The sequence below is a fragment of the Xyrauchen texanus genome, chromosome 1, assembly GCF_025860055.1.
Source record: "Xyrauchen texanus isolate HMW12.3.18 chromosome 1, RBS_HiC_50CHRs, whole genome shotgun sequence".
Classification (NCBI taxonomy): domain Eukaryota; kingdom Metazoa; phylum Chordata; class Actinopteri; order Cypriniformes; family Catostomidae; genus Xyrauchen; species Xyrauchen texanus.
The window spans coordinates 41,941,729-41,965,955 of record NC_068276.1 but is presented as its reverse complement, the minus strand read 5'-3'; the positions used below and the strand labels follow the sequence as shown (position 1 = coordinate 41,965,955).

The following is a 24,227-nucleotide window of genomic DNA, read 5'->3' as shown; positions in this document are numbered from 1 at the left end:
ACTGAAGCAGAAAACTTTGCAAAACACCAAATTTATGTCACAGCCATGGCCAAAAGTATATATATATATATATATATATATATATATATATATATATATATATATATATACACCACAATTATGTATAATATTATTTATTATAAAATTTATATATATATATATATATATATATATATATATATATATATATATATATATATATATATGTATATATATATATATGAATAATATATAGATGTATATTTTATACAATTATAATTTATTTAATACCATTTAATGCAAATTTTTAAACAATGTTTTCATAATTAAACCTGAAAACATAATTTAAGTATGAATTGAATTGTTCTTTTGTGTGTGTGTCCACAGATATTTGGGTTCCTGGTGATGGGAGTGTATGGTTTGAACACATATTTGGCTGTGCGAAGGTGGCGTCTCGGGGACTCGCGTGACGGAGCCCTGCCAACCAATGAGTACATTCGTGCCCGCACAGCCTCACGAGGAGAGGTGGAGTCACGGCCTGAGCTACAGTAAAAGCCAGTCAGACCAATAAAACCTGAGGCAGGTGAAGCCCCACCCACACGGTCTACATTCCTCTAACAGTTTGCTCTTTCACATCCTTATGGTGGGAGTCTGTTGACTGGCCAATTATGATATATATGTACGTACAAACAGGGGATGACAGGAATTCTCTCCACAGTGCTCCTAAACTTATCCCAGTGGGGAGCCTGAGTGGTCTTATGTTGTGTCGCAGCCAGGATCGGCTGGTTTTAATAATGTCTGCACTAAGCTGGACAAAACCTGTCAGCCACCATTTGAAAACACTTCTGTTTAACTCAGCCTGAAAGGAACACTACTTTGTCATATATTAGCAATGAAAAACCAAATGTGTGTTCTGATTTTGGGGGAAATTAATTATTGAAAATGAATTTATGCTTAAAAGAATAGTTCACCCGAAAACAATCTAATCATACTCACCCTCATGCCATCACAGATGTTTATGACTTTCTTTCTTCTGCTGAACACAAAGATTTTAGGAAGAATATTTCAGCTCTGTGGGTTCATACAATGCAAGTGAATGGTGGCCAGAATGTGAAGCTCCAAAAAGCACATAAAGACAGAATAAAAGTAATCCATACGACTCCAGTGGATTCAGAAGTGAAATGATATGTGTGGGTGAGAAACGGATCAATATTTATACCCTTTTTAACTATACATATCCAATTTCACATTTACATCCACATTCTTTTTCTTCTGTTTTTTTGGCAATTCACATTCTTCATGCGTATCGCGACCTACTGGTTGAGGTTGGTCAAAGGTGAAGATTTATAGTAAAAAAAAAAAAAAAAGGACTTTAAATATTGATCTGTTTCTCACCCACCGCTATCATATCACTTCTGAATCCACTGGCGTCATATGGATTATTTTTTATTCTGCCTTTATGTGCTTTTTGGAGCTTCAAAGTTCTAGACACCATTCACTTGCATTGTATGGACCAACAGGTCTTCTTCTACAAATCTTAATTTGTGTTCTGTAGAAGAAAGAAGTCATACACATCTGGAATGGCATCTTTCTTTAGAGGTAACCTTTGCTAACAAGAACACAATGATTGGAAGCACTTCTTCCCTCTTTTTATAGCAATCAGTCTGCTCTTGTAAGCCAATCAGAATGATAGAATGATTTCACCTGACTAGTACTCGTTCACACTTTGATATGATTAGTGAAATGATGTTAGCTGGTCATTTTGTGCCAGGGCCAAAAAACTGTGAAATTTGGGTTTTTGTGATAAAGTTCATTTTTTTGGCCATTTGAATCTTTTTGCAATTATTTAAAATGCATCTGATCAATCTGCACAATAATCTAGAAACAATGTGAATCAATGTGAAGATTTATAGTCCATTGTATGGACCAACAGGTCTTCTTCTACAAATCTTAATTTGTGTTCTGTAGAAGAAAGAAGTCATACACATCTGGGATGGCATGAGGGTGAGTAAATGATGAGAGAATTTTTATTTTTGGGTGAACTCTTCCTTTAATAGACTGATTTAACCTTTCTTATAATGATTTTGCATATTTTTGACTAAAGTGGAATGGCAGCTGGTGGGCCTCTCTTTCTGGACAATTTCATGATATTTTATTCTCATGGAAAAGTGTTTTGTAAGCAACCAATTAGGTTTTTCTCTCTGCCTTGATCGTCATATCAAACACATCTGAGTAAAATGCAGTTAGATTCTAGTTCTCTGTAGAGGAGGGGCCCACTAGGAGCACCAGTATTTATTTTAATGTTTTTTTTTTTAATACCACTCCTTTGGTAGCTACGCTGTACCAAACATAACATTTCACCTCTGGAATGTGACCCTGTATTAAAACTTGCTGCAACATCTTTCAAACAGTATGTGTTTATGTGTGTGGAGGATTGGCGTGTTTGAGTTTTATGGCTTGTTTGAAATTTTGATACTAATCTTTGTATACAACAAATTTTTAGATATTTTCAGAGACTAAATCCTGTGTGCATAGTCTATTGGTTGTTGTTGTTGTTCATGTCTTTGTGTTTGTTTGTAATGATTTCTATACTCCACTGTGTACGCCTGCTCTGTCCATTTATCTGTATATGTTGATTTAACCAAGGATAGACTTTTGAAGAAGGTGTATTTATTAAGCAGCTCTGTGTATGATATGAAATGATTTTAATGAAGGGTCCATGTTTGTATGAATTCTTATGACTGACATTTATAAACTTTAGTTTAAGGAATGACTGTACTAAGTGTGCAATATATGATTGCATTAGTTGATATTGTGTGCCTTATGTCATAGAGGCTAGACTAGTCCAAATGCTCAAAATACTGGACAAAATGTTATGTCAGGATTATCAGAATACCTGTATTAAAAGGTCAATGGGTGAAATTAAAAAAATTGAAAGTCTTGCTTTGAGGAACTGATCCCTTGTATGATGTTTTAGAACATTTATTTTTAATCAAAAATAACTGAATCAATTTTAAGGTCTAGTGCAATTGCACATGGTTTTATTCTTGAAGTAACTTTGATTTAAATCATTCCTCATATTATTCATAGTATACCTTTTGTGTCTTACATTTTTTTATTGAAGTCACTGTTACTTATTAGCATGAGACCAACATTGAAATGAAATAATTTAGAATCCTGGACTCGCCACGTTATGTGGAATTTTCTAGAAAGATTGTGTGGGTTTGAAGAATAATTTATGTCTTAATGTAGCACTCTGCGGTACAGTGTTCATTTTTCCGATATTGATGACAATACTGTGTGTTATGCTTTAATAATTGGTAACAGCTTTTACTGTGCTTTGACAATAGATGCTACATTTCTCACTTGAAGATTTTAGCATCAAATTCCTGATTTTGACCATATGGTTTGGACTGTGTATTTCCAGCTCACAAATCATATTAATCCGTTTTAGATATTTGAAGTATACCATTGATAAAAAAATATATATATTTCAAAATGAACTGTTGACATTTTATGGGACTCAAAAGTTTGTACTGTATGATTACAACTGATAACTGTTTTGTTTCTTGCTGACTTTTCCTTTATTATAGAAAGCAAAGTTTTACTTCATTGTAACAGTGCTCTAAATTTGTATATTTGTATTTATAGAGTTGTGTGTAGACATGAAAAATGCTAATTATTTGTGATGGCAATCATTTCCTCCCAATAAATGGATCTGGATAGACCATGTTGAATAAGTGACAAAAGTCTTGCTACTTTGGCACCCACTGCATTTAGATTTAGATTCACTCAAGGAAATGCACCATATATGTTGTCACTATAAAAAACATATATTATACAATGTCAAAATTTACAAAATGACCATGTCATTATTTGTTAAAAAATAAACATTAAGACCATGGTGAACAAAAAATATTTATTGCTGTTGCAATCTGACAGTTTACAAAACAATCCTGAAAGCTTATCAGTCCTTCATATCATCTGGATAAATGTAGCAAGCCTGAGAATATAAGAAAGCAGGAGACACTGCCTTAAAGCACTGCTGACGCTCCCATTTAAATGTTAATGCAGGTTCAATTGCAGGGCAGTGCACATGTAATGACAGTTTATTGTTAATTAGGCACTACAAGTTTTAAATGTTTTTTTTTTTTTTGCAGTACTTTGGCAATACATAAGATTAGTGTAGACCTGTGGAAATGTGACAGGAAATGAGACAGGCAGCTGTGACCAGCCAACCACCTGCTATTTACATATATGATGTAAACTTTTTTTTTTTTTGGTGCAAAACATTACAAAAATATTAAAAAGAAACATTATCCCCAGTACCAGGTATCATCACCAAGGTCATGCAATGTCAGATTTAAGAGAACGTACTTTGAAAAATACAACTCTAAATTCAGAAAACATAAACCTCCAGAGTCTAGAAATAGAAAAGGCTTACACATAAAAATAAACACATTCAATTGTTTAAAGCAATCACAAATATGTAAACAATACAGTAAGGTAAATTACAATAAGTACGCTTAAGCTGTTTACAGGCAGCACGTAGACATAATAAATGGTAAGCTTCGGCCCTTTCTAAAAACAACAGTCAACAAGCTGTCTGATGTAAAGCTCCATCAATGGAATTGTACACAGCTTTGGAAAAGTATCATAGACTGCAGGGAAATTCACAATCCCAAAAAGTATATACTTTTCTATGAACACACAATAGCTCCTATTCTGAGACACAGGGTCGGTAGCTGTGGGCAAAAATGCCTGTGAAATTCAAAATGTGGGGCAAAAAAAAAAAAAAGCCCCTTAATTATTGCTTTTGTGGTTTATTTGTAACATCTGATAATATCTATTCTAAGCTTATGTATATTAATTAGTACATTAAACATAAGCTATAATTACTTTCAGAAAATAATGATAATTTATGTGAATAATTTATAATATTTATTACTATTTATATTTATTTTTTTACTAGCCCGTATAAAGGTAAAAATGCCCCTGAAAATCAAATTCAGGTGGGAAATATTGAGCATTAATGGAAACGTTCATTTCTGACACTGCTGTGACATGTAACATATTGAACAATTCAGTTTCTGCTGTGGGGGTTGAAGAAAAAAGATAAAAATGACAATGTCAGGCCACATATACCAGATGCTGTCTCGGACACAATCACAGCTTTAGTCAGAGTCTGAGTCATCATCTGTGGGGAAGAAGAATATGTTAGTCTGTAAGAGAAGCAAAGCAATGCAGTCTTTGAAGGACAAAAGGGAAAAAAAGAATTAAATGGGAAATTCCCCATGAAAATAATCTGCTTTACACTGTGAATGTTTAAAAAGCACTAGCAATATGACAATGCAAGACAATTCAATCTGCTTGCTCACTAACCCAAAGTAAAAGCTAAACTGTATATGAATATTTCTATGAAATGTTAAAGCCTCACTTGATTGTAAATCAAATCACGCTTTGACTTTCAGTGACTAGTCTTACTAATGGTTTCGGTGGTTTAGAGTGATGTGGAAAGCTACAAAAACATGTAATCTATATCTATAGAGAATATTTTGAGAGACTTAGCATCCAGTGTATGCAAGAGCCCTTAAGTGAAATACCTTGTGTATTGGGTGGTTCACTGGAATCACCTCCTTTGAGAAAGTTGGCCAGTTCATTAAAGATGAAATAAAAATCCAGGGCAAAAAGTACTGTGGCAGTGAAGCCAAAGACCTAAGAAGTGACGTAGAGAGAAATAAAGAGGGAAAGAGAAACAAACCAGTGCAAACATCACATAAAACACATAACACATGTCATGGGTGAACGATGAGAGATGGGAGAGATTTAGACTTGATCTATGAAAGCTTACCCCAGCAGCCTTGGAGGCTCCATCTAGATACTTAGACACAGATATTATAGAGATTATGAAAAAGATGATGGAGGCACTGACACAGCGTAGGAAGTCCTTGATGAAACAACAGACATGGAGAATTAGAAAGCAGGACAGGACTGTATTCAAGGTTATAATCTGATGTCATGGAGATTGTGTACATGACCTTTAAGATCCAACATAAACAGCCTCCATTATGTGGGTTACTTAACTTACCATGAGGGGCCAGTGAAAGCCCTTGAATCTCTCATTGAACTTCGTAGAATAAGCAAAGAGTAGGACGAGGGCTGCTAAGAATTCAATGAAGGGAGCTGTGACAAAGGCAGCTGCTGTTGAGGCAGCAAAACACACAAAACTGATAAACGATAGCACCTGGGAAAGAAAGGGTAGAAGAGGATATTTATTTCACTCATTTAATATAGATTTTATATTTGTAATAGGGTGCCTTAACAAAACCTTCACTTGTCTGTCTCTTTCTTCTGCGCTAGCTTCTGTACTACAGCTATTCTCAGAAATTGGCAGTGCAATATTGTGCAGATATTGTTGAACTTTGCATGACAAATTACTTGCAATGTTTCATTATGCATTTGTAAGTTGTTTTGGTTAAAAGCATCTGCTAAATGTTAAAACCTTGCAATGGTAACAGCCATTGATCATAAAGATTGTTATAATATTCAGCAACTGTGGCCTTAAAATGCTAGTTATGACTTATCAGTTATCTCTTTTGAGTGAAGTGTAACATTTATTTATTCTGTAAAAAAATATCAATGTTTGGAGTTATAAGATGCCACTCCACAGGCATACCAATGATAATATATAATATATATATATATATATATATAAACATTTGCATTAAATAAAGGTGCACGTAGGTGGGCAAAGTCAAATACTTTAAGTAGTCTAAAGCTAACAGAAGAAAGTATTGCAACAATTTTATGACACATATCACATACTACAGCATTCCAGTGTGTCTGTGTGTGTGTGTATGTGTCACACACACACTGGAATGTGTGTGTGTGTGTATATATATACACACACTGTATATAGCAGAAATTATCAAGAGACACCTTCAAATTTTTCTTAAATCAGCATCTCTACAGCCGTGGCCAAAAGTATTGGCAGTGACATAAATTTTGTGTTTTGCAAAGTTTGCTGCTTCAGTATTTGTAGATTTTTTCACATGTTTCTATGGTATATTGGAAAACAATGATAAGCATTTCATGAGATTTAAAGGCTTTTATTGGCAAAAACATTAAATATATGCAAAGACTCAATATTTACAGTGTTGACCCTTGTTCTTGAGAAGTTGCTCTTGCAGGACATTTAGATACCATTCTTTATTCATGGCAGTGTTTTTGGGCAGAATTGTGAGAGTGCCCACTCCCTTGGATGAAAAGCAACCCCACACATGGATGGTCTCAGGATGCTTCACTGTTAGCACGACACAGGACTCATGGTAGCGTTCACCTTTTCTTCTCCGGACTATCGATTTTTCCGATGCCCCAAACAGTCAGAAGGGGGCTTCATCAGAGAAAATAACTTTGCACCAGTCTTCTGCTGTCCAATCCTTGTACATCCTGCAGAATTTCAGTCTGTCCTTGATGTTTTTCTTGGAGAGAAGTGGCTTCTTTGCTGCCCTTCTTGACACCAGGCTATTGCCCAAATGTCTTCACCTCACTGATGCACTCATAGATGCACTCACACCAACCTGCTGCTAATATTGAGCAAGCTCTGCACTGGTGGTGACACAATTCTGTAGCAGACTCCTCAGGAGGAGACGGTCCTGGTACTTGCTGGACACTTTGGGACGTCCTGAAGCATTCTTCACTGCTGTTTAACCTCTCTCCTTGAAGTTCTTGATGATCCGGTAAATGGTTCTTTCAGGAGCAATATTCTTTGCAGCAATTTCCTTGCATGTGAGGCAAAGCATGATGGCTGCAAGCCATTCTTTAGAGGTAAGCATTGGGAACAAGAACACAATGATTGGAAGCACTTCTTCCCTCCTTTTATAGCAATCAGTCTGCTCTTATAATGCAATCAGAATGATAGAGTGATTTCACCAGACTAGTACTCAATCACACTTTCCCAGGTGCTGCTGATATGATTAGTGAAATTACAGGTGAAAATCGAAAAATTAGAATATCGTGCAAAAGTTCATTAATTTCAGTAATTCAATTTAAAAGGTGAAACTAATATATTATATAGACTCATTACAAGCAAAGTAAGATATTTCAAGCCTTTATTTGATATAATTTTGATGATTATGGCTTACAGCTTATGAAAACCCCAAATTCAGAATCTCAGAAAATTAGAATATTGTGAAAAGGTTCAGTATTGTAGGCTCAAAGTGTCACAATCTAATCAGCTAATTAATCCAAAACACCTGCAAAGGGTTCCTGAGCCTTTAAATGGTCTCTCAGTCTGGTTCAGTTGAATTCACAATCATGGGGAAGACTGCTGACCTGACAGTTGTGCAGAAAACCATCATTGACACCCTCCACAAGGAGGGAAAGCCTCAAAAGGTAATTGCAAAAGAAGTTGGATGTTCTCAAAGTGCTGTATCAAAGCACATTAATAGAAAGTTAAGTGGAAGGGAAAAGTGTGGAAGAAAAAGGTGCACAAGCAGCAGGGATGACCGTAGCCTGGAGAGGATTGTCAGGAAAAGGCCATTCAAATGTGTGGGGGAGCTTCACAAGGAGTGGACTGAGGCTGGAGTTACTGCATCAAGAGCCACCACACACAGACGGGTCCTGGACATGGGCTTCAAATGTCGTCAGAAGCGTCTTACCTGGGCTAAAGAAAAAAAGAACTGGTCTGTTGCTCAGTGGTCCAAAGTCCTCTTTTCTGATGAGAGCAAATTTTGCATCTCATTTGGAAACCAAGGTCCCAGAGTCTGGAGGAAGAATGGAGAGGCACACAATCCAAGATGCTTGAAGTCCAGTGTGAATTTTCCACAGTCTTTGTTGGTTTGGGGAGCCATGTCATCGGCTGGTGTTGGTCCACTGTGCTTTATTAAGTCCAGAGTCAACGCAGCCGTCTACCGGGACATTTTAGAGCACTTCATGCTTCCTTCAGCAGACAAGCTTTATGGAGATGCTGACTTCATTTTCCAGCAGGACTTGGCACCTGCCCACACTGCCAAAAGTACCAAAACCTGGTTCAATGACCATGGTATTACTGTGCTTGATTGGCCAGCAAACTCGCCTGACCTGAACCCCATAGAGAATCTATGGGGCATTGCTAGCTTAAAGATGAGAGACATGAGACCAAACAATGCAGAAGAGCTGAAGGCCGCTATTGAAGCATCTTGGTCTTCCATAACACCTCAGCAGTGCCACAGGCTGATAGCATCCATGCCACGCCGCATTGAGGCAGTAATTAATGCAAAAGGGGCCCAAACCAAGTACTGAGTACATATGCATGATTATACTTTTCAGAGGGCCGACATTTCTGTATTTAAAATCCTTTTTTTATTGATTTCATGTAATATTCTAATTTTCTGAGATTCTGAATTTGAGGTTTTCATAAGCTGTAAGCCATAATCATCAAAATTATATCAAATAAAGGCTTGAAATATCTTACTTTGCTTGTAATGAGTCTATATAATATATTAGTTTCACCTTTTAAGTTGAATTACTGAAATTAATGAACTTTTGCACGATATTCGAGTTTCACCTGTATGTTAGCAGGTCATTTTGTGCCAGGGCCAAAAAACAGTGAAATTTGGGTTTTTGTGATAAAGTTCATTTTTTTGGCCATTGAAGCTTTTTGCAATTATTTAAAATGCATCCAATCACTCTGCACAATAATCTAGAAACAAAGTGAATCATAAATCAAAATGTATGTCACTGCCAATATTTTGGCCACAGCTGTACATGTATGGCAGCCATTCAATTCCAGTGTCTGCTGAATTCCATCACAAGCACATATCGTTCTTCTTAACAAGGTACTGATTAAGTGATCACCTGAACCATATCTTATTTAAGCGAGGAAAAGTATAAAAACCACTGCTTAGCTCATCACTATCTTCTTGCAATACAACCAGCTGGATTGCAAAAACAGTGCTTGTAGTACCTCAAAAGTCATTGGAATAATAATAATAATAATAATAATAATAATAATAATAATAATAATCATCATCATCATATAATAGAATAACTATTGACCATGCCAAGAGTTGGAAGGTTTTCAGTGAGGAAAAGAAAGGTTACATTTTGGCTTTACTGGTAGAGGGATACAGTGAGTGTCAGGTTGCTTCCATCTTGAAATTCAAATTGATTGAATTTTGTTTACGAAATTTCATAACAAAATTCAATCAAATTGAATTGAGTAAATTTAATGAAAGAAAATAATCCTATTTTAAGAATGATTTAATGTTGTAAAATATTAAACAGTTCAATTCAATGGAATACGTTATGAAAATAAAATGCATACATCTTTTAATAATTTTTTAACATTCATAGGGGACTCCACCACACACACACACACGAGAGAGAGAGGAATGTTGTATGTGATGTTTATGTATATATATATATATATATATATATATATATATATATATATATATATATATATATATATATATATATATATATATAAATGCACACACTGTATATATATAGTAGGCTATATATATAAAATAGAACCTGTGTAGAAACAATTCTGAAATAAATTAATCATAGATTAGGAACAGATGTCTCTCCCATTGCACATCAAATTATTTTGCTTATATGATACGTCTATCTAAACTTCTAAAAGAACAACTCATCCGCAGCCTTCATAAAACTCGCCCTCCAGCTGAATGAGGAAAGTGTGATGGGTTTGACCTATATAGAAAACAGCTCGTTCACTCACTCATTCATTCAATGCAGCAGAAACTTTTCAAAACACACATATAAATAGCCAATTACTGAATCAGACATTTTAAAAAAGTATCTCGAACCCAAAAATACAACACATCGGATGAATGCAATGTGCATTTCTGTCGTTGAAATATGTTTTTCGATATATTAAATTAATCCATTATCTCCCAGAGAGCTATCAGACAATACATTAAACAATTTGCAGATACCACAAATGGAAGGTATTATTACTAATGCACTCAGATGGATGTTTTTAAAATAATACAATTTGAAAAGCATACCACTTCTCCGATCAGAAGAAGTCCTTTTCGGGAGGAGATGAACTCTTTACTCGGGAGAAGAGAACGAACTCCAGCCTCCTGTGATCGGTTTCTCTCCGGAGCCTCGATGTCCCCCATCGCGCTCGTCAAACAGTTACTTTTCAATGAAGTTCACAGTGATGGTTCCTGCTGTCCGCGATCAGAGTGACACTCTTCGCAAATCGAAATAACTTCCCCCGGACTGGAAAAGGAAATAATGACAGTGCGGAAACGAAGCGCTCAAAAGAGCAACATCTGCTTAGCCGAAATCTGGATTCCAGAAATGGTTAATAAGTGAACAGAGAATGTGGGCGATAGCCTACATCTTTAACAGGAAGAATGAGAAACGGTATAACTATTTATGGAACAACTACGCTTTATTTCTGTACGACTGGACAAATGCAACCCTGCAATGCTCAACGCTCTGTGTCTATCCACAAGCCCCTTTTAATAGCTCAAAATACTGAACACTGTTGCTACACTGGAAAAGCTATATGATGTGTGCTTCGTCTAAATAAACTGGTTTATTTAAATCAATAGTAGGCCTACCATTTAACAATCGACCTGACAACATCAACAAACCTAATTTTATGGGTTAGATTAGGTAGAAAGCACCTAGCATTACAGTACGTATTCTTCATCTTCTGCCAATTGTATGAAAAAAAGCAACAAAACGTCAAATGTTTCAAAGGTCTTCCGTGATAAATGTTACATTGACCACAGGTAAAAACTGCTGTAAATTTTTACATGCAAATATTCTCTGGTTGGTTTGTTTGACCATAAATATGCTACATAAGTATCTACATATTTACACACCAGCAGTACAGGCTTACTTTGTTTAGATTTGCTTTATTATATTTATGGTAATGCACTCTTCTTGATGGGGTCAAATTGCCCCCATGCACAAATAGCATAACAATCCTGGATAACAGTTATCTTTCTACAAAAGTGCATGCCTACTTGTGGTAAAACAGATTGTGAAAGCTTAAATAATATTTGCGTTCCTGGTATTAATCGGGTCATTTTAAAATATTAAAATAATTTGAAGGCAAAACAGTACATCAATTATGAAATTACTATTATTATTGTTACACAAACCACAATGGGGTCTCTAGGGCCCCAAACAATCAGGAAATAAAGTCAATATCAAAACAGCATGATGGTTAACTGTGTTGAGACAACAATGACATTGTCCTCGATTTACAGAGGCAACTTGAATTTGAGTGATGATGATTTGTGGATTGGTTACATTCTTTTACACACTTAAAGGAGTAGTTCTCCCAAAATAAATATCCTCGCATCATTTACTCACCCTAATGTCATCCCAGTTGTATATGACATTCTTTCTTCTGCTGAACACACAAACAAAGATTTTTAGAAGAATATTTCATCTCTCTTGGTTAGTTCAATGCAAGTGAATGGTGGCCAGAACTTTGAAGCTCCAAAATAGACATAAAGGCAGCATAAAAGTAATCCATAAGAATCCAGTGGTTAAATCCATGTATTCAGAAGTGATATAATGGGTGTGGGTGAGAAACAGATCAATATATAAGTAATGTTTTACTATAAATTCCCCTCCATGTCCAGTAGGTGGCAATATGCATGAAGAATGTGAATCGCCAAATACAAAAATGTGAAAGTGGAGATTCTTCGTAAAAAAAATTACTTAAATGTTGATCTGTTTCTCACCACAAGCACCACAAAGCCCACACCACAGAGAGAAACATGTTGTGTCACAATAGTAGTCATCATTATAGACTCTAGACTAAAAATAATCTAGAACTATGTAAGTATTTGCAAAAAAGAAACTGGTTTAAAACAGTATGATAGATTTAATGTATACATGGAAAGCTCCAGGAATTGAAAGAAATGTATGCTTTCTTACCCCTCCACTCAGAGTGCCCTTCAGTGTATATGTGCAAACTGCTATCAAGCTAAAAATACACAAGAAAACTGTTGCAAAGGTCAAATTGAATACATCCTGTGAGAGCAAAAGTGCATTACCAACATCACATTTGTAGTAACATTAGTGTTAATCCAAACAATATTATCTGAGCAATAACAAATATTGACGCATATTTGCATTTATAAAATATTCAATGTTTAATAGTATCTCCTCACAATAAGGGGCCAGAAGAAGAGAGTTAAAATTTTGTTGAGTTTCAGTCGGTAGAGCAGATGACGAACATGTGAAGAAAACCAAGTGTTAAGTATTTCTTAATATTGCACATATTGTGTCAAATGTTATGTGTGCCAATAGTACACTGGACATGATTCAACACAATGTTCTTTCTACCTTTGTGATCAAACAAAATGAAGAAGGTGAATGTTTTTCTTCTACTTCATTTTCAAAAAGTCTTAATTCCCTTTTTTATGTGTGTGGTTACATTGTTTCCATTCCTTATAATAATGACTAACCCTTGTTCTAATGTTGTATTAAAAAATGTAAGTCCATGCCAAATTTGAATTAAGTAAACAAACTTTTTTGTCTTGACCAGTTGTTATCCTTCCTAATAGCTGTTGTTTTAAGAAATTGTCCAACATACTATGTCCACTTATTAGAAATGTCTCACTGTTTCTGCTATTTTCAGTAGAATTTTTGTTGACTTGTTTACGCTTGTTCAAAAATCTATAACAATAGTTATTGAATTTAGAAAACTAAGACGATAAACACAATACTGATCACATTACAGCATGTTTTCAGCTTTTAAAACATGAACACAAACATTTCATTACAGGTGATCCAGAGGGAATTTCGAGATGTCAAATAAAAGTAATCTCTTTAAACTTTATTTCTCTTTAAACATGTGCAGTTTTACAGTGGTATTTAATCTTTGCCTCCATTATAATGCATGATCTGAAATAATAATAATAATAATAATTCTATCAGGAAGACTCGCAGACTTGAGTGAGATTTAAGATGACATTCATTTGATGAATATAAAATAGAAAAGTAATGTCTATTTTTGGCGTAGGCCCCATCTGGCGGTCCGAAGAAGTTGTAATCGGAACTGTCATATCCTGCCGGAGATAGGAGGCAGGGGCGAGGAGCCTATCCCCGTGCAGGACGGGACTCAACTGGTGATGGTGGGGTGGTGGAGGTTGCCGTGTTAGCACACTGATACAGCAATATGATAGATTGTGAGCAGACTTAACTAGTAGTTATTAAGCCCTTAGTGTGAACTTTACTTTCCAACTTATGTGAGAACTTACACACAGCTGGTGCAACCCTACCCAGATAAATAATACAATCAGGATAATAGGATTATTATATTGTAATAATTTTAATATTCCAATTATAACATTGTGACATTATGAGGAAATGTTTGTGACTTTTATTTTGACATGCTTTGTTGCAAGTATCAAAACAGTGGTTGTACCCAGCTCACAAGTTCATAGTAGGCTTAGCTACAATTTGCAGATATCAATGAAACACGCAAGACACTTGTTAACTCCCTGAAAGACTTTAGTCATGTTGTTGTACCTCTCTTCACACAAATCCCTGCACTAAATTGACTTCTTCATCAAACACCTGCACTGAAAAAGCATTTAATCTGATATACGCAGAGCAGCAGAGTCCATGACTGCAACTTAACTTTCAGCTCCAGCAAGTCCTGCACTTGTTTTGATGTACTCAATCCATGCAAGCCTGCTTCAGTTCTACGTAATAACGGGTGTTAAAGCTCTCATGTGAATTCATTATTCAAATATTTCTCATTCGATGCACGTGTTCTTCGAAGCTTCACTCACTAAGAAATATTATGCATAACTAGCCCCATATTCTTTGCTGTAACAGTACTGGCATGCAGTGTTGCGCAAGCTACTCAAAAAATTTAGTAAGCTAAGCTACAAACTACTCAACAGAAAAATTTGTTAAGCTAAGCTAAAAACTATACTTCAGAAAAAGTAGCAAGTTACACTACAAGCTACATGGCAAAAGTAGCTTGCTACATTTAAGCTACTTTTATTTTCAACTGCTGATGCACAGATTATCCTGCAGAGGCAAAGCATCTAAAACACTTATTCATATGATGTATATCAAAGCCATGGTAAAGTACATTACAGTTTAGTGCATTACAAGTATACAGTAGGTACAATACGTTTGTGCACATAACAAACAAACATATAAATTCATACACAAACCCATGTTTTCAACATTTAAAATCATTATTATTACATTTTATTTTTCAGATTTATACTATTACCTCTACAAACCAATACCCATTTAAGCATCATTTCATTTGCACAGTTCTTTATAAAAACTTGGCATACATACAGTTACTATTCATCTATATATTCATATATACAATACAGAAATTCAGCAGCTAGGATATATCATCAGAGGCCAAATTTCTTGTGTGTGTGAGCACATCTGGACAATACAAATTTGATTTCTGATGGTATCAGTTGGTAATACCATGGTACTTTGATATACAATTACAATATTTATTTACCATTCTGTATTTGCATGGTGCTTCAAAGTACTTCTAAGAATACCATGTTACTACCATGGTAAATTGATATATGATCACCATATTCATATACTACTTTATTTACATGGTGCTTCAATGTAATTAACCATGGTACTTCGCTACATTCCACATACATATACCATTGTATTAACATGGTGCTCCCAGGTGATGGGATAAATCCCATGTCCAAATAAACATTGCAATGTACCTTTTTAAAGTGTTTTTGTGCAGGCTAATACATGTTTTTATATTCTTTTGTTTGGAACATTTCTTTACCTGCATAAGTTGTTCACAGTCACATAATGAAATTAATACAAACTTAGCGAAGCTATTAGCTTCACCACATTTCTGATTAGCGACTTCGCTAGTTTTTAAACCAATTAGCTTTCCAGTAGTGAGGGTAGCGGCGTAGCTTTTACAAAGGCTACTCTGCTACATCATGCCTTGTACCCGGTGTTTACTAATGCTAGTTAGAAAAAAATAATAAATCTGGAATTTGTACCATGTTTAATATTATTTCGTAAAATGTTTTTATTCTTTTTGTGCCCTCCCCCTCCCTTTTTAAAATTTTAATATTTTTTTTTCTTTCCATTTCTTAGAACATATTTTTCAATAGGTTAATTATACTTTTATATAATGTCTCTTGTTGACTATTGAGACATAACTTGTTTGCTGTCTGAAAGATTGTTTGTGTGTTATTGTATTCTCTGTTGCTAAAATTGCAATTTAAAAAAATGCTCGTTTTTAATCAGAACTATTGCACTCGCGCTGCTGAACCATTTGTGCGCGCTCTCACTCAGAGTATTTTATAGGCCCTACTTTGTAACTATAATGTTACAAAGATCCCTATCAAACTCTCTAATTTTCATAAGCAGATGCTCTTGGCATGGTCCCTAATATACAAACACAACTTTCCCCCACATATTACTTATGGAACAATAAGGATATTCTCTACAAGAATAAATCACGTTTTTTTGACAGCTGGGTCAAAAATGATCTTCTTTTAGTTGGTCAGCTTTTTAATTCACAGGGTAGACTTTACAACTATTTAGATTTTTTACAGAAATATAAAATTCCTATAACTGCTAATGAATATGCTATTGTTTTCAATGCAATTCCCTCTGGAGTGTCTTTTCTGTTGCAATGTTCTACATTTCCATGGCCATGTACTTACTCTTTGAACCGAACTGACACAATGAGTATTTTACAGGCGTTATTTTTTCCCCACAAGTATTCCCTGAGGTTCCGCCTCCTGCGTTCGGATTGGCTACTAAGAGCTACTTACAAACGGTCTGCGATTGGGCAGTTGAGAAGTCGTTCATATAGTGTTAGTAACCATAGTACATATATGGACATCATGTCGTATAAGTTGCAGAAAAACAAACAACCACAAAGTTCGAAGTTCAGCGCGACAACATGAGACAAGACAAAACTATCACATGCATTTAAATCAGCTGCGTATATTAATATTATAATGGGGACGATGTAACATCGTAGCATCCAGTGTATGAACGTGTGTGTGTGTGTGTGTGTGTGTGTTTACTCTCTTCTGTCCTATACAGCTGATATATCTATTTACTACAGTACATTCCATACAGCTCAATGTACGACATGTAACATGATTTATCTCTTCTTATCTATAACTTCAGAATAGAAGTGGTTTAATGAAGATATATGATAGATGTAGGTGAGAGAAAAAAAATCTATATTTAAGTCATTTATTACTCACGTGAAAGTCAATGTTTAGATTTACGGTAGAAAAAGTACTTCAGTATTTATCTGTTTCTCAGAATGTGATAAGAAATAATTGAATATTTTATATGTGAGAAACACTGTCAACTGTGAATTGAAAACGTTGTTTACCAACCTTGCAGCCTTATAATTATAATAATGCATCTGACTCCATATATCATTCAATCAGTTCAAGTTTTGCTTTAAATTGAATACAATTGCTATGTACCAGCAAGTGCTATGTGCTTAACTGATCAATTTATTTTCCACAGCATACTCAGAAATGTCTGAAATAGTTAATTACCAAAAAATTAATAATAATAAAAAATACTCATGGGAAGTGATGGTTACCTTGATATTTTTAATATTCTTATATTTGGCATACAGTGAAACCATAAATGTGGGAGCCAGGCAAAATCGGTTTGTAATAAAAAAAAAAAAAATCTTTATTGTTCAGGACAAAGTGATGTCACATATAACTAATTATGTTCTTTCCAGTATATTTATTCAGACGTTCCATCCAATCTGAAGGTGTCGTCAAGCTGGTGACATATAGACAACTTTCGTCCAATCATTTGACATCTAATTATATCAATATTTAGTTGCCGGAATAGGGGTTGGAGAAAGAAATACCTCATTGTGGAGCAATTCACAATCATTAGGCCATATTGTAAATTTATGACAAGCGATTATTAATGATCAACTCTTGATGATGATATAGTGGTGTTGAAATATGACTATGTTTACCTTTAATTGTTTATATTTCAATACATTGTAGATTATTGAAGGAGTTCACATTTTATTTCTCTTATCTGTTTGAATGAGCAGCTGGAAGCTGTGAAGCACAAACATTTCAAAATAAACATTTTAAAAGTTAAAGTGCCTTTACAGTTAAAAGTTCCACGCTATTAATCATAATCATGTTTGTTTTGTTATTTACGTGAACATACATATTCTACCTACTGTATACTTGTATTGCACTAAACAGTAATATACTGTATATGGCTTTCCTAAACATCATGTGAATATGTCTTTAAGATGCTTTGTCTATGCAGTATACTCAGCTTGTGAAAAAAAGTAGCTTAAATGTAGCAAGTTACTTTTGCCATGTAGCTTGTAGTGTAACTTGCTACTTTCTCTGAAGTATAGCTTTTAGCTTAACTAATTTTTCTGTTGAGTAGTTTGGAGCTTAGCTTGCAAAATTTTTTGAGTAGCTTGCCCAACACTGCCATGCTATAAAACATTCCATGAGCTTGTTGACAAGTGAAAGCATGCACCAAATGATTCAGCAGCGTGAGTGCAAGCTTTCTGAGTCATTCAGATTGATTCGGGAACCGATTCAGACCACTTATTTTTTCTTATCATGTATGACTAATTAATTGTAATTGAATTGTCCACTGGCATTAGTAAACACCGGGTACAAAGCATGATATACCGCTACCTTCAAAAATATAGCTTCACTACTGAAAACCTACTTTAGGGTGATCCTCACTGCTTATTGAAATGCATATAACCGACACAACATCTGGTTCATGACATCCTGTTGTTTAAACCTGTTTTACTGCAACTATCTTATTAAAAATTGTCAGACAGAATCAGCAAAAGACTTCAATCTCTCCACAGCACCTCACAAATAAGGGAGTATTACACACAGAAGGATTTAACTTCCGGCAGTGATCATCTTGAAATGTATTGTTGATGCAGTGCTTTACTGTAGTAACAGCACATTCAAATGAGAGGAATTAGAGAAAACTTCTTTTTTCAACCAGATGTGGGCTCACCCTTCAGACATATGTACAACTCACAATGCTGGTTTCACATGTAACACCAATGGCATGTGGAAGTCCTCTTACACATCCCTACAGTTTGGTTCTGTTGTTGTATAGGAGTAGAAACGAAGGAACTTGCACCCTGTGTGATAATAATGGAAATTGAATGCTAATAATGAATGCAATTGCTCGTTTTTTTTTCTTCTTTTTTTCTTTCTGCTCACAATCAACCCCTCTCAGAATGATGTAAAGTCTATCTACAGTGCAAAGTAAATTTTTGTGGAAAACCTTTATAAAAAGTAGATTTCATTATAACAACTTAGTCTGCCCACTTTTGTACAACACATTGAGAATGAATCATTTACTATTCTTAAAACGAATAGCACTACTATTAAATAAAGGGTATTATCTTGTTTGGTTGACAGTGGAAAGATGCCTGAGGTGGACTTTGCAGTTTTAGGTGAATGGTTTGAGTGGATTATAAAGACCATGACCTTGTTGGTAAGACAAATATATCTATGTTTCACTGCAAGAGTTGCTTGTTAGATGTGGATAATCTGGAACTATATAAGAGATTCTCTTGTGTGTAACGTCAATATCAAGTCTTGTTTTTCATAACATTTACCTACACAACCATCCACAAATGTGCTACGAGAGACTAAAGCAGAGATGCAGATAGGAGAAGGGTTATTTCTTTGGTAAGATTGGAATTATGTAATAGTTGCATTGCTGTTGTAACTTGTAATTCATCTTTAGTGTATGCAAGTGAAACAATACAAAACTGGAAGTAAAGTCTAACTCTAATGTCAATGGGAGAGCAGCAAACGCAGTCAAACAATGACAATTCAGTTTTTAGCCTGCCGATATTTCCAAACATGTAGCTTTGGTATCTACTGTAGCTCAGGGCTGATTTACTTGTTACTTTGCTGTAATAATAATATTTTATCTATATATTAATAAGGCTATATTTTAATTACATTTGTTTGATGTGATTTTTAAGAACAGTCTTTATCATATATTTTAAAATGGATACTTGCACATTGCCATTGTACATATCACACTTTAGGAATATCTAGAATCAATATTCAGCCTATATGAGGACTGGCTGATTCATCAGAAGTCCCTGCTTCAGTTCTTGTGAGTCTTTGCTATTTTAATATAGCTAAATGATCACCTGTCCACAAGCTGAACAAATGAATAAGAGCACCTACACACTATGGAAATCTCAGATGGAGCGTTTTACGCATGGGAATGCAAAAGGTCCATTTGGAAGGTGTGTACCACAGAAAGAAGAGCTGGTTTAGTTTGAAAACAAGCAGCAATCCAGTGGCAATCACAGATAGAGATGGCTATGTAAATACTGTATATCTTTTCGACAATGTCCCAGTAAACACTGAAACGCATTTCCAGGCTCTCTCTCTACAGTTAATATCTTTTAGCCTGCAGAGAAAAAATATAAAAGACACAGAATGAATACACTGCATATACACTGACTGAACACATTATTAGGAACACTATGGTGTAAAGTGCCCAATGTGGTATTCTACTGTTGTAGCCCATCTGCCTCAATGTTCGAAGTGTTGTGCATTCTGAGATGCTATTCTGCTCACCACAATTGTACAGAGTAATCTTGAGTTACCATAGACTTTGTCAGCTTGAACCAGTCTGGCCATTCTCCGTTGACTTCTCTCATCAACAAGGTATTTCTGTCCACAGAACTGCCACTCACTGAATGTTTTTTGTTTTTGGGACCATTCAGAGTAAATTCTAGAGACTGTTGTGTGTGAAACTCCCAGGAGATCAGCAGTTACAGAAATACTCAAACCACCGAAATTACAGATCACATTTTTCCCCAATCTGATGGTTGTTGTGAACATTAAGTTCCTGACCTGTTTCTGCATTATTTTATGCATTGCACTGCTGCCACATGATTGGCTGATAAGATTATCGCATGAATAAGAAGGTGCACAGGTGTTCCTAATAAAGTGATCTGATTTTCCGCCATATTTTTTTTAAAAATCTCACAGCGCAAATAGTCCTGCCTTTCTGAGATTCTCATTTGTTAATGCTTGCCTGGGTCAGAGTGAGTTGTTGCAAAAGTTTAGATTCTTTTGGTCACATGACAGAACATCACTATCGCAAGCCCTTGCGGTTTCCCTCTCCGTCCTTCCAACACATCATGCACATTGAAATCAATGCAATCTGGCGTTCTCTGATGCAGCGGGAATTCTAGTGTGTAGGTGCCCTTATATTCCATTCCGGTCTTGAAATAATATTTGTGCTCACATTTTGAGGCAGGTAATCCCAGCAGCTCACGATCTTAATGTGCTGCATCAATATACTAATGTAATATACACTCACCTAAAGGATTATTAGGAACACCTGTTCAATTTCTCATTAATGCAATTATCTAATCAACCAATCACATGGCAGTTGCTTCAATGCATTTAGGGGTGTGGTCCTGGTCAAGACAATCTCCTGAACTCCAAACTGAATGTCAGAATGGGAAAGAAAGGTGATTTAAGCAATTTTGAGCATGGCATGGTTGTTGGTGCCAGACGGGCCGTCTGAGTATTTCACAATCTGCTCAGTTTCTGGGATTTTCACGCACAACCATTTCTAGGGTTTACAAAGAATGGTGTGAAAAGGGAAAAACATCCAGTATGCGGCAGTCCTGTGGACGAAAATGCCTTATTGATGCTAGAGGTCAGAGGAGAATGGGCCGACTGATTCAAGCTGATAGAAGAGCAACTTTGCCTGAAATAACCACTCGTTACAACCGAGGTATGCAGCAAAGCATTTGTGAAGCCACAACACGCACAACCTTGAGGCGGATGGGCTACAACAGCAGAAGACCCCACCGGGTACCACTCATCTCCACTACAAATAGGAAAATGAGGCTACAATTTGCAAGAGCTCAACAAAATTGGACAGTTGAAGACTGGAAAAATGTTGCCTGGTCTGATGAGTCTCGATTTCTGTTGAGACATTCAGATGGTAGAGTCAGAATTTGGCGTAAACAAAATGAGAACATGGATCCATCATGCCTTGTTACCACTGTGCAGGCTGGTGGTGGTGTAATGGTGTGGCGGACGTTCTCTTGGCACACTTTAGGCCCCTTAGTGCCAACTGGGCATCGTATAAATGCCACGGCCTACCTGAGCATTGTTTCTGACCATGTCCATCCCTTTATGGCCACCATGTACCCATCCTCTGATGGCTACTTCCAGCAGGATAATGCACCATGTCACAAAGCTTGAATCATTTCTAACTGGTTTCTTGAACATGACAATGAGTTCACTGTACTAAAATGGCCCCCACAGTCACCAGATCTCAACCCAATAGAGCATCTTTGGAATGTGGTGGAACAGGAGCTTCGTGCCCTGGATGTGCATCCCACAAATCTCCATCAACTGCAAGATGCTATCCTATCAATATGGGCCAACATTTCTAAAGAATGCTTTCAGCACCTTGTTGAATCAATGCCACGTAGAATTAAGGCAGTTCTGAAAGCGAAAGGGGGTCAAACACAGTATTAGTATGGTTTTCCTAATAATCCCTAGAAGATCTGAGAGATTGGTGGTCATGTTAATCCAACCAATATGTGTTTCAGCTCTCAGATAAAACAGATAAAGCTGGCACATACCTACTGTATTTTACCTATGAACTCTGGATTTATGTTTTGCAAACATTTCTCCTCTTTTTATAAATTAGTTCACATGACAGTAGTTTTATTTAAAATGCTTATTTAGAATGCAAATGCTTGTTATGATTATAATAATATGAAGTATATTTGCATTCACAGACATTGTAAACTTGGTTTAAGCACTTTACATGAGACAGAAAGTCGTTTTTTTTTGTTTTGTTGTGTTAATGGAATCATTCCAGAGAACCAAAAAAGACCAACTGCACCTGGAAACATTTTCAAAATTTCAAAGTTTGTTTGTCATATTTGTATATGTATGTCATGGATTAAAATTCAGAAGGCCAATTCCAGACCATGCAAATGCATTAGAAGTGATTAGTTACATCATTTACAGTGCAGTCATTATACACAAGCCTTTTGTTTTAAGTTGAAGAGTTCTTGTCATTCTGAATGCCACTTGCAGTTTGAAGACACACAGATACTGATACTAACAAGTACAGATAGCTGTTGTTTATGTAATTGTGACTAATGTTATTTATACTGAATAAGCATGGTTTTAAAAACTGTCTGAAAATATTGATTTTGAAATACATTGTTTTAAATACAAAAATAATTCCTTACAATAACAGGTAGTATAAAATAGAAGCACCAGAATACCATTTGTACATCAAATATTTATTTATTGACATTTCTGAAGAACAAATGTTCAGTTAAGACATGTGGGTGCACATTTACTGTAGCCATCTCTACATTTAATGAGGCACAGTACAAGCTCAAAAGTTATTTTGATCAAAAACCTTTTAAGCAGGTTTATAATTATTATAGCAGCAAGAAACCGTCCTTCACTTAAAAATCTATGACTGTAATTAAAGCAATAGTTCACTCCAAAATGAAAATTCTCTCATCATATACTCACCTTCATGCCATCACAGATGTGTATAACTTTCTTTCTTCTGCAGAAAACAAACAAAAAGATTTTAAAAGTATATTTCAGCTCTGTTGGTCCTCACAATGCAAGTGAATGGTGACCTGAATTTTGAAGGCCCAAAAGGCAGTGTAAAAGTATCTTTAAGACTCCAGTGGTCAAATCCATATCTTCTGAAGCGATATGGTAGGTGTTGATGAGAAACAGATCGATATTTATGTCCTTTTTTAACTGTAAATCCACACTTTCACATTCAGCCACCTTCCGGTTGGGGCTGGTCAAAGGTGGAGATTGACAGTAAAAAAAAGGACTTAAATATATATCAGCCACTCCTATCATATCACTTCAGAAGACATGGATTAAACCACTGGAGTCTTTTGGATTACTTGTATGCCTCCTTTATGTTATTTTTGGATTTTGTTTGTATTACTTGTCACCATTCATTTGCATTGTATGGACCTAGAGAGCTGAAAAACTCTTCTAAAAATCTTCATTTGTGTTCTGCACAAGAAAGAAAGTCATACACATCTGGGATGGCATGAGGGTGAGTAAATGATGAGAGAATTCTCATATTTGTGGGTGGGGCTGGGATGAGGTCATTATTTTCATTGCATGGCTGGGCCTGTGCAATCTCTTCTATAGGGGGTTTAAGAGACTCATCTGCACTGAGTT

The 24,227-nt window shown here is 35.6% G+C and overlaps 2 protein-coding genes across 3 annotated transcripts in view; one reads left to right on the top strand and one right to left on the bottom strand.

Moving 5' to 3' along the window:
• The window catches only part of LOC127644427 (CKLF-like MARVEL transmembrane domain-containing protein 4), a 37,787-nt gene extending 33,980 nt beyond the window's left edge, over positions 1–3,807 (top strand). Inside the window, exon 4 of the mRNA XM_052127982.1 lies at positions 367–3,807. Coding sequence (XP_051983942.1) covers positions 367–531 — 165 coding nt within the window. The 3' untranslated portion in view covers positions 532–3,807. The remainder of the gene's footprint in view (positions 1–366) is intronic.
• Positions 3,808–5,109: 1,302 nt separating this feature from the next.
• Positions 5,110–12,460, bottom strand: LOC127645183 (CKLF-like MARVEL transmembrane domain-containing protein 3). 2 transcript variants are annotated; one of them, XM_052129595.1, is made up of 6 exons: positions 12,325–12,460; positions 10,995–11,214; positions 6,068–6,223; positions 5,831–5,926; positions 5,583–5,694; positions 5,110–5,176 (listed from the first exon to the last, which is right to left on the bottom strand). In XM_052129595.1, the coding sequence occupies exons 2-6, from the start codon at positions 11,109–11,111 to the stop codon at positions 5,154–5,156; spliced, it is 504 nt and encodes a 167-aa protein (XP_051985555.1). In that variant the 5' UTR covers positions 11,112–11,214; positions 12,325–12,460; the 3' UTR covers positions 5,110–5,153. The 2 variants fall into 2 exon arrangements, with proteins under 2 accessions (XP_051985555.1, XP_051985045.1); XM_052129085.1 differs by lacking the exon at positions 12,325–12,460 and having other exon boundaries at positions 10,995–11,373.
• Between the last annotated feature and the right edge of the window lie 11,767 nt (positions 12,461–24,227).

Coding starts and splice junctions, on each gene's coding strand:
- LOC127645183 (XM_052129595.1), bottom strand. CDS start 11,111: ATGGGGGACATCGAGGCTCCGGAGAGAAACCGATCACAGGAGGCTGGA. Junction 5,927..6,067: donor GCTTTCACTGGCCCCTCATG/GTAAGTTAAGTA, acceptor TGTTTCATCAAG/GACTTCCTACGCTGTGTCAG. Junction 5,177..5,582: donor TGAACCACCCAATACACAAG/GTATTTCACTTA, acceptor TCTTCCCCACAG/ATGATGACTCAGACTCTGAC.